Source organism: Melitaea cinxia, chromosome 20 (genome assembly GCF_905220565.1).
Source record: "Melitaea cinxia chromosome 20, ilMelCinx1.1, whole genome shotgun sequence".
NCBI lineage: Eukaryota > Metazoa > Arthropoda > Insecta > Lepidoptera > Nymphalidae > Melitaea > Melitaea cinxia.
Window position 1 is genome coordinate 11919391 of NC_059413.1, and position 12114 is coordinate 11931504.

The window sequence follows — 12114 nt, forward strand, 5'->3', positions numbered from 1 at the left end:
GGATGGTGGATAACCCAACCGGTCAGGTGGTGGTGCCGGTCGGCGGGGTTGGCTGGCGGCCCGCATGCTGCCACGTCCAGCGCCAGCTCCAGACGCGCCCTGGCGTCCCCCAGGCAGCGGCCCTATGCGCCTTTGTAAATCATCCTCCATCATAGTATTTTTTTGAGTGCTAATATACTCACTTGGAGAGGCACTCACGCTCTCCAAGGAGGCTGCGCGGGTGTTATGCAGCTTTTGTTGCCCTTAGTCGCCTTCTACGACACCCTAGGCGTAGGAAGGGGTGGTCCTATTCTACTCTGCCGGGAACCACACGGCATATATATTATTATTATTATTATTATTGTTAGAAGTACTCTAAGTTAGGGCAGAAAGAATCGCTTCTGTGTCATCACAGCTCAACTTCTTTAACCAGTCTGTTAATTTCCGTTTATACCTATTTTTAGTGAGGTTGTATATAGGTAGAAATCTATCGATTTTGTTGTACAAAAAGCCACCCAAGCTGCAAAAGAATCTCTTTGAGAACAGGAACACAACGTACAGGATTGTACCGCCTTCTGACACTGACGGGTGGTATTCAAGAAGTGTGTGTTGTCTTAGTAGGGTGTCAAGTATAAACAATTGGCGCACCGTTAAGACCTGGCACTCTTTGTATAACAATACAGTGGGATAACGATACGGTTTAAATAATGATACCTCAGTATAGCTCTTTGTGCTCTCTCCAGGTCAATCAGTCTGGTTTTCGCTGCATCACCCCAGGACGTGATACAATAAGTTAGCACCGATTGAGCGAGGGCAAAATAGACAGATTTCAATCGGTTTGCATCCAAGACATTTCTTGTTGTTTTAAAGACGTATATAAGTTTTCGTAACCTATTATTTATCGCATCTATATGTTCGTCAAATCTAAGATTATTATCAATCACTACTCCCAAGTATTTTACAGTCCCTTTTTTTGCAAACGTGTGCAGTCGCATGTAGCGTTTTGTGGTTCAGAAAACGAGTGAACGTGTATAGCGTGAGTAGTAGACTGTGGTACAATGCCTTTAAAGGAAAAAGTGATGTAAGTGGTTTTCGCGCTATTTAAAGTCAATAGGTTTTTTCGTAACCACTTTAAGATAGTATTGAAACCCGACTGAGCATACCTGTATGTTTCGGCCCATGTATCTGCAGTGAATAAGAGAGCAGTGTCGTCGGCAAAGCTGATTATTTTGCAACCAGGGAGGGTGAGCATACTCAGATCGTTAATGTAAATAGGAAATAGAGTAGTTTCAAGTACGCTGAGTACCTTGAGGCGTACCATAAGTCAATGTACGCTCGTAATTGACGTATTCGTCTATTCTCTCTGGGTACGCTCACTCAAATAATCTTTAAAAAGGCATAGAGGTACACCTCTAATCCCTAGATTTTCTATTTTCCGGACAAGGAGGGGTACGGAAACCGTGTCAAATGCTTTGGCAATATCCAGGAACATACCCAAGACTTTCTGCCCCCCATCCATCTCCGATACTATAAAGTTAGTAAGTTCATTTACAGCATCAGAAGTGGATCTACCCGCACGAAAGCCAAACTGCGCAGGTGAGAGAAGAATTAAGAAAGAAGATTATTATCTCCTAAAATATACTTATTTCAAAATATGGTACTTTTGTTTTTAAATTGTTATTAACACTCCTATAAAGTGTTATAAACAAAACAGGCTTTTTTGTAATATGGTCCTTTTGATTAAGTAAAATATGTGATACTTACATGAATATTATATGCAAAACGGACGTTTATCAAAATATGGCACTTTTTTTTAAATAATAAAAGCTTAATCAAGAGATTTTTTTGCGTTATGGCCCTTTAGCACCAAACAAATGCGCGCTCTCGTCGAAGTTCGGGCCGCAACTAACAAAATGGCGGCTTTGCACAGATATTGCAGCGTAAATTCGAAAATACAAAAAAGACGTCAGTAGTATTTTTATTGCTTAAAGTGTGAAATTCATGGGAATATTTTTAAGTTATGAAAATATAACCGACAAAATTTGAATTTTTACAATAAAAAGGATTTTGAATATTTTTGATTTGTGGCCCTTTTGTTTTAAAGCAGCGATGTATAATTTTTTCACCACCCTTCATTCTAGAAAATAAAATATATAGAATATGATAAAAAGCATTTTTATACAATCTAAAATAAAATTTATGTATTTTAATAGATAAACGTCATTTAAAAAAAGCACATACACTAAATATTTATTTTAAACATTTGCAGTCATATTTAAAATTGTTACATTTTTCTGATTAGCCTCATGCCTAAATGTACATAAACTATACAAAAAAATGTCGTTTTTACAAATAGTCAAGTATCAATTATTTAATTTCACAACAAGCAGTCACATATCTAAAAATATCATTTCTCTATATAAAATGCCAACTCAATTATAGTTAAATTTTAATGAATAGATGTCACATCTAGAAAAAATACGTTGTTCTATAAAATTATTCTTACCTTTTACAATCGTATCTTAACACTATTTTGAGATATGTCACTTTGGTATAAAAATGGGCATGTACTCAGTTTCGCGGCTAAGTTGCAAACCGAAAAACGACGTTTTTCTACAAAAAATATGGCGATGACCACAGAGTACCGAAACGACACACGTCGTCGTCATCTAGTGAGCTTGAGCGTGTGAGTGTGAGTGAGCGTGTAATTTTATAAAGAGTCTTTTATCTATATAAAAATAATGTTGTTAATAGACTCTTTCCGGTAATAACCTTACTTTTAGAAAATTTTGAGAAATGTCATTTTTCCATTTAACCGACGATTGTGTACTTTGTACGCACGCATTTTTTAATAGATACATGCATAATATAGCAGTGAAACACTGATAATTTTAGAGATTTCTAATGTGATGTCGTACATAAATATTTTGCGCTTACATTGCAAAAGCTAGCTGAACCCTACGAGAGAGATCAAAATAATTTACATTATTGTACACCTTAAAAAAGTCTAAAAAAGGGACGCGATGGTATATGTCTATCTCCTAGGAATAACCCACAATAACCATTTTTTATCCTTTATTTTTTACGAGAAATAATGGCTTATTTACGAAGTGATTTTAAGTAATGCAGCATTAATCCTTATCCAATTAAGTACTGTAAATACATTGTGCATTTAACATAGACCAATATGACCCTTTACAGCATGTAATTTAAATGAATATTTTCGAATATATTACAAATTTAAATTCAGAGCCATATCTGTTACGGCGGTACCGGCCGGGGGCCGGTATTAAATAAATAATAATAAAAATAATAGCACTTCAAAGGCCGCGCTTCGCCTACCACACCGACTTTGTCCTAAACTAAGGTGCGATCTCGCTAGTATCACCCTTAGAACGAACAGACATCCCGAGCCCTCCTAAAGGGTCCACTTTTTCCTTCATTGCTGGTTCTCAGTACCCGGCCACCCAACCCAGTGACGCTGTCAAGTCCGCTAGGTCCAACAACACTAGACACACCGAAAAAAAACAAAAACGCGCTTCGCTCCATTGCAATTTATGATTCACAGCGATCGCACTCGTTTATCGGGGCTCTAGCGAGGAAAATAACAATTATCTATACTATTATTATAAAGAGGTAAAGTTTCTAACTTTGTTTGTTTGTAGAGAGTAATCTTCACAAATACTGATCATGAAAATTCTTTCAGTAGCAGAAAGCTACACTATTCATATTTTATTTTTATTGGTCAAAAAAATCAGTGAAAAAAAATTGTATATGTAAATCAAGTCGCAGAAATGCGAGGGAGATCAAAACTTTACTATATATTTGCACCAAAAAAATAATAATTAACGGCCAACGAAGTTGGCACGGATCGGCTAGTTAGGTACTTAATAAAAACGACGTGCTTTCCAGCGCGAAAACAGTAATCCGAACTTATAAGTAACGATAAATAAATAAAAAATATTCGAAATTGTATGACAGTATTTAAATACTAAAATGAATTCTTTTTTAAGACAAAACGTGCTGTTCAGGGCAATATCTTTTTCGGAATCGTATGTTCGTACTTTAGTCGGTATAAAGGTTAATTTTTATACATTTATTTAATTTTATACATTTTAACAATTATATATATGATTAGATTAAAACCATTATTTGACATGGCTACATTTTAACGTTAGGCACATTAACAACTTAAGAATGTAGCCAACGTTATAGTTTTTAATTACAGCGTACATGAAATATCAATAGTCTCTAACTTGTCAATAAAATACAAATAAAAACATACCTTGTTGAATAGATTTTCCTTTAAATGAAATACTGAGTCAGAGTCTGGAAATGAACCGGAGATGCCGGTGATGCAGACTTCATCTCCAGGTGGAGGATGAGAGATCTGATATCCTGCTGTCGGCTTGGATTCTGACTCCATGGTTGCTGAAATATGTTTAAAACACATACTATACACCTATACTTCAAACAAGAGGTTACATCAGTACTGGAGTGGAGACCGCGTCTTGACAAATGCAGTTCTAACTCAGATCTACGAGTGCGCGTGCCTTCACCTTAAAACACAGATCTTAAGAAACGGAAACCGAAAAAAAATCGCAAAAGGTTAAATATGTGGCTTTATGTTCACCTATTTAATAACTTGGGTGGTAATAATAAATACAACATATATAGTTAATAATTTGGTTGGTTATTCAACAGACCATATGATGTTATCATGGTATCAATTTTACGAGGCATTAGAAAATGCAAAAATTAATACAGATAAATTTAGACTAACTTTTTAAATATTGTTTTTAATTTTAATTTTTATTTCTATGCTCTGATAGTTTGATAATTCCTATTGGTTATAATATTTCTCTGCTCGCACGCTCCACTTCAATGGACACACTAAATGAAAACCCCTAAATAATTCGTACACAAAGGATGTAAAATGCTCATAAAATAAAAACTACTTTTTTTACTATCGCGGGGGAACCCATTTACGGGTGAAATCCAGGATGCCCGGGTAGGCATTCCTAGACCGTATGTCGGCTTCAGCACTTGGGGGTGTAATACCGACCAAAACCCTTGCGGGTGCCTTCAGCCGCATTAATTGGAGGGTCCCGGATCTGCAGGCAACAGGATCCCTGCAGTGACAGACTGGCCTCGGTGAAAAGACCAGGATTCTGAGAGTCCGGGTCCCGAGCCCTACTCCAAGTGCTGAACGAGCCGGGAAGCCACTATTCTCTCCAAGAGTTTCCCAGCTTCGTTCAGCAACACCACCGGCTGCATCGACGAAGCCGGGTCCGGGGTCCGCCCTGCCTTAGGAAGTAGGCAAAGCCGACCCTCCTTCCAGGCCCCCGGGAACTGACCAGACCGCAGGCAGCGGTCAAAAAGTTCCCGAAGGCTATCGCAGAGGTGCCCGAGAGCGATCGCAAGCACTCTCCCGTTCACTCCGTCTGGATTCCGCGCCCTCTTCTTACTCCGAAGGCGGGACAAAGCCACCTCCATTTCAGCCTCTGTGATGGGTAGCGGAACACCCTCCTCCTCGTCCGGCGTCTGCCAAGCCATCCTGGGAGGTATGAAGCAGTCGAGAAAGAGTTCCCTGACGATCCTTCTCAGTTGCTCCGGCTGTAGCGTTTCACTGATGGGGGCCGACTGGTCGCGTAGCTTGTTCCACGCCCAATTCTACGGTCGGCCCCGGGGGGTCTCTCTCCTAATCCCCAATTAACTCCAACCAGGCCTCTTCCAAAATAAAAACTACTGGGTCAAACTAAATCTAACTTTTATAGGACTAAATGGAAAGTGTCTCCCATCGAACAAAAAAAAACAAAGAATCGCCTAAATTGGATCAGAAATCTCGACTAAATTGGATCTCGTAATTGGTGTACGTACATTAAAAACTAGAAATGGAATGGAATTGGAATTTAAATGAAAGAGATTCCATCATGGGATAAGTAGTGCCTTTATACTAGCATTGTTTATAAGAGCTATTTCCTTTTGCTATCCTAGTGTATATAAATTGTTAAATCTTAATATATATAAATCTCGTGTCACAATGTTTGTCCTCAATGGACTCCTAAACCACTTAACCGATTATAATAAAATTCGCACACCATGTGCAGTTCGATCCAACTTAAAAGATAGGCTATATTTTATTTTGATATATTATGTTATTATTATATTTCAGAAAAAAATAAGGTGATACGAAGTTCGCCAGGTCAGCTAGTAAATAATAAATAATTAAATAAAAAATATATACCAACCAAATTGCGTACCTTATTCTTGTTGAAGTCGACTAATAAAATAAGTTAATTATATTACTTTTCACTATAAAACAATTTAATTTTAATAACCTGTTGTAACTATCGATATAAAATGAACATTTAGTTATCTATATTGGTTATTTATATGTTTGGTAAGAAACGTAATAAAATAAATTGTAGTCTGAGAGTTAGCATGAAGTTTAACGGACTTGACTACTTGAGTGTCTTTAATACAAAATCTTTAGGAAAATTAAGATTTAACAAAGTAATAAAAATTAAATACCAAATAAGGAACGTCTTGAAAAAAAGCCAGGTCAAGAGTACCCTAAACCGAAAAGCATGTATGAAGGAAATAATGAAAGTGGACGAAGCGAAAGAAGTATGTAAGAAAGAAAGAAAGAAAGAAGAAAGAAAAAACGTTTATTTGATCACAAACCAAAGAGACAAGAACAATAGTTTAAAATGACTATACAAAGCAACATACAAATACCTACTACTCTTACACACTTCAAACTATCGCATGCCTCACGAATGCGCCAAATTGGTTCGGTTCGGCATTAGTCAGATTGCCATAGTAAAAATGGAACCTGACACCGGTTTTCAACCAAACCATAGGTCGAGTACGTCACTGACGTCAGTTGCCTACCAATAAAATCTATTAAATCTAAATAAAAAATAAATAAATAATAATAAAAAAAAAAACAAAAAAAAAACAAACGTTACGTAACAAATCAGAAATTATACAACCACCACCAAAAACATATACACAGTTATACCACCACCACACACATAAACACGTACTATATTTATATAGAGGACCAAATGCAAGCATAAGTAAAGACTAGATAGTAGGTATAAGTTATGTGGCCGAGGCGTTTGCGATCATATCCGTTGTCTGTTGCTCGACAACAAGGAACTGCTTCAAACACCGTCGGAACGTATCTACGGTATTGAGATCCCTTATCGGCGGCGGCAAGTCATTCCAGACCTTCGCCGCAGAGTAGCGAAACGTTCCTTTAAACGCTGCAGTTTTGTGTGGGTGTATCGAAAGCTGCTGCGAGCACTGTCTGCGCGCAGTGAGCCAGCTCAACTTCTCATACAGATATGGCGGAACCCTATATTTAATGACTCCAAACAGTAGACACGCAAGGTGGTATTTGCGCCAGGATGTAAGGATCATATCATATGTAAAAACTAAATATGAACATTAAATTAAAATGAAAACCGATATATTAAAAATATTAGAAACAATAATTTTCTAAAGAATGGATAGGTAAGGCACGATAGGCTTTTTTCCATTTTTTCTCACTTTTTTTTCAGTCGCTCGCACGCAACGCTGGCGCTCCGACGTGTGTGTGTTCTTTTGGTATCATTGGCATACTTTTTTTATGTTATGGGCTTACTCTTAGCCTCAGTCTAGCTCTAGAGCACAGGCGAAGTCGAAGATGGAGCGAGTTCGCCCAGAAGAAGCCTGTTCACTCGCGCTTTAAAGATGTTCGGGTTGTATGAACTCGGAAATACAAACGCCGGCAGGGAATTCCATTCCTTGGCTGTGCGCATTAAAAAAGATGATTCGAGTATATCAATCAGGTAGGGATGAAAGCCTGCGGTACGTCTGTAAGTCCGATGGAAGAAAGGGGATGGAAGATGGGGGTATGAGCTCGTGCAGCTCCAGGGCACACTCCCCAAAGTACAACCTGTAAAAGACCGTTAGACTGGCAACCTTTTTCGGTGAGCCAGAGTGTGAAGAGATTTCACCAAACTGGCATTACCGATTAGCCGCCTGGCTCTGCGTTCCACTGAGTCCAGTGTGTCGAGTTTATATTTAGCTGAGCCATCCCACAAGTGACTGCAATATTCAATGTACGATCGGACTTGAGCTTTGTACAGCGTAAGAAGTTGTTCAGGCGTGAAATATCGCTTAACCTTATTTAAGATGCCAAGCTTTCTGGCCGCAGTTTGCGCTTTGGACTCAATGTAATTGCCAAAGTTGAGGTTAGAATTCAACTCTATACCAAGGAGGTCGATGGTATCGGACACAGGGACAGGTGTACCACGGAAAGTAGGAGTCAAGTTGAAAGGACTCCGTTTGGCGGAGAACAAACAAGCCTGCGTTTTGGCGGCGTTGAACGTGACCAGGTTGCAATCACCCCATTGGGATACTTGCCCCAGTATTGAATTTGTTCGTTCTACCATGGCCTCTCTCTGAGAACGTATTACGTCCCTGCTGTCTCTTGCGCTGGACAATCCGTTATCAATTCCATCGCATACAGTGAGATGTGCAAATTACAATGTTGTTATTGCTGAATTGTTGACGTTTATTATGAACGAAGTTTATGTGATGGACCCAGAAAGTCTAGTTCGTTTAATGTGTCTCAACGTTCGATATCAAGAAATTAGAGAAATCGAAAAAAACGTATGCGCTTTAGATCACACGACTGAAGTAGAACTTCTTTTGCAAAAATGCCTATTGTGCACTTTGTCTTAGATATACGAAACATAACTGGCTAAGAGAGAAATAAAATGTGTGCTTGCACCACTCTCTCTTGCTTCGTTCACCTCGAACGATCTCACTTTTCTTAAAGCTCTCGTCCCGCGTTCACCAACTTACTCCTCAAGTCAAGCGTGCGTATATTAAAACTTCTGTTCGATTTCATCTCGACCAATATTAAAAACATTAAACGAAAGAAGAAAAATGATGGTAAAATACAGAGAGATCTAGAGGATATCTTAATTGTAATTAAATCCCCCTCTCTTCCCGTGGGTGTCGTAAGCGGTGACTAAGGGATAACACAATTCCACTACCACCTTGGAGCTTATAAAGACAACCGATGGCGGAATAACCACCCGATGGCTGATTTGAAATACACAGGTCAAAGACTGGCAGCAGCGTCTTCGGTGCGACAAAGTCAGCCCTGCGGTCACCAACCCGCCCACCCAGCGTGGTGACTGCTATTACTTAAATACGCGTCATTAAAGATAACTTAAAAGTACTCGCTATATCTCGATCAAATTTAAATGGGACTGCAAGACAAGTATCAGTTTTGGATTAAAATAAGAATCATCAAAATCAGTATACCCAGTGAAAAGTAATGCGGTATAATACAACGTAGGTTGACTAAAAAATAGTACAGCATATTTGCTTGCTTATTTTTTTTAGCATTATTAGATATAACTCAAAAAGTACTTGTTAGATCTCAAAGATGACACGCACCACATCTCGATTAAAAAAGAATAATCGAAATCGACCCAGTAAAAAGTTCGTGCATGGAATAACGTACATAAAAAAATACTGTCATATATTTTTTAATTTGATTCATTGATCATTAATATTTTAACCGACTTCAAAAAAAGGAGGAGGTAACTCAATTTGACCGTATATAATATATATATATGTATATACTACCTGACCCCGCAAACGTTGTTTTGCCATATATCTTATTAACCCTTAATACCCCCCTCCTACAAATTAGGGCTATGAAAAATAGATGTTTTTCAATTCTCAGACCTACCCGATATGCACACAAAATTTCATGAGAATCGGTCAAGCTGTTTAGGACGAGTTTAACTACAAACACCGCGACACAAGAATTTTATATATTAAAGAAGATATATATATATATATATATATATGTCGCCGCGGACGCTAATCGGACTTCAAATAGACAATCTTCGATTAAAATTATAAAATTGTTTTCAAATTATTAAGTTAAGATTTAATGTTTAAATGTTTTTAATTAATGAACGGCATCTTAGTGAATTAATTATCTGTTTTGTAACTTCTTGAATTAAGTACTTGTTTAGTTACTATTTATTTTTATGTAATGCTTTCGCTGTTTAAATTGCTGAATGATTAACGTGAAATTATTATTGTAATTTTAGAAGTCATTTCTATGCTTTTCTACTTTGATTTATTTGTTTAATAACTTAATTTAATATTGTAACGATCCTAATGCGTGTACTCCCTCGACCAATAGGAATGCAGTATGACAATGTCTTGATGCAATGTGCATTGGCGGGAAATCGAGTTGACGTAAGCGCATTTGGATCGGTAAAGAGGCAGATTCTTTTTGGTATTAGCGAGTGAACGATAGCCATTGTTAAGTAGTGGAAACTCTGTCCATTTTCTGCCGTATATTTTGAGACATTTAAAGTTTTAGTTTAAAGTGAAATTTAAGCAATCACCGATTTAGTGTTTTAGATTATTTTGTTTTTTTTTCTTTGTGACGGTAGTGTAAAAAGTAAAGTGTAATATACCCACGAAACATATTATCCTTTATAGTTAAATCCATGTTATAATTAAAGCTTTATTTTCCATTTTGCTTTCGGCTTTCATTTAACGTTATGAATAGTACTAGCAGAACCGTAGGCCTACCTAAGGCCAACGGTTCTGCCGTTTTTAAAAATGCTAACGAGTCATCTAATTTGACATATATATTTTTAATGTATGTTCGGGGATAACTCCGTCTTTTATGAACCGATTTTGATAATTATTTTTTTGTTGCAAAGCAGATATCCCTTGTTTGGTACCATGATAAGGAAACCAGGATCTGATGACGGGATACCAGAGAAATCGAGGGAAGCTCTCGAAAATCCGCATAATTTTTTACTGGGTATACCGATTTTGATGATTTTTAATTTAATCGAAAGCCGATGTTTGTCATGTGGTCACATTTAATTTCATCGAGATCTGATTACAACTTTTGGAGTAATCTTTGATAATGCGTATTTACTTTACTATTTTTTCGTCTACCTACGTTGTATTACTTGTCGATATAGGTAATTGAAGTCGGTTTTTCTTCGTTTGCCTGCAAACACAATTATTAATAAATTGTACATGCATAAAAAAGGAAACAGTTTCTAAGTTTTGTAAAACCAAATGCATTTACAAAATATATAAGTTCTGTAAAAAAAATCTATAAACGTTTTGTTTATTCAAATCTTAAATTCGCAAGAAATAAAAGGCTATATTTTTTTTTCATATATACAGAATGTACATTCCTGCATGACGGTGATAGAAAATTGCTCAGAAGTGATATTCCATGGCCTCCGAGAAGCCCGGACTTTATACCTTGCGATTTTTCTCTTCTGCGTGGGTATATCTGAAAACTCGAGTTAATTTTAAGAAACCTCAATTTGTTGAGATGAGTACATCTCAACTAAAAGAAAACATCCACGAGAATACAGCCGCAACGATTCGATTTGATTGCAGGATTGCTAACGACGAGACGCAGCTCACCTCAACGATGTTATTTTTAAAAATTATTTTAATAAATGCCAATTTTTTTAAATATATTATTCGCGCGAAAACGTTACTAGTTTTATTTCTATTCATGTTTCAAAAGTGCAAATTTAAGGCCTACTTTATATTTTATACAGAGAGTACACCGCATACATAGGGGAGACTGAGGATACTTGATCCACCCTTTTATTTTTTATCCCTAAAATTTCGAATTGAAGCATATTCAAGGGTTTGTTTCAACAAAAGGTTTCCAAAATTATCTAGCTATATCGTGTATGAATTTAATATGGATAGGTTTGTATTTTTAATCAGAATTCAACAAAATGTATAAGAATAGATTTGTATCAAGTGTTCCCAACATGTGGAAAACTTGTTCCCCCTATTCGGTAGACTTGTTCCGCCCGGATCAAGATCCCACACATTGGGGATACTTGTGACACAAAATATGATCAAAAGTACCATGTACATGGGAGACTTGATCTGATGATGAAGATCAAGCTTCCCAAAATATGTGGGATAGAAGAAACACTATACGTTTAATAATATTAAAATTAATAATAGCAAAATTTGTACGAAATGTAAGTATGTGGAGGCAAAATAAAATACGTAATATAAATGAGATCTTTTTATTTAGGAACATTA

At 37.0% G+C, this 12114-nt stretch overlaps 1 protein-coding gene across 1 annotated transcript in view; it reads right to left on the bottom strand.

The window, feature by feature from the left end:
* LOC123663277 (fatty acid synthase-like) overlaps positions 1-4432 on the bottom strand; it is a 74647-nt gene extending 70215 nt beyond the window's left edge. Inside the window, exon 1 of the mRNA XM_045597966.1 lies at positions 4265-4432. Coding sequence (XP_045453922.1) covers positions 4265-4432 — 168 coding nt within the window. The remainder of the gene's footprint in view (positions 1-4264) is intronic.
* Positions 4433-12114: the final 7682 nt, after the last annotated feature.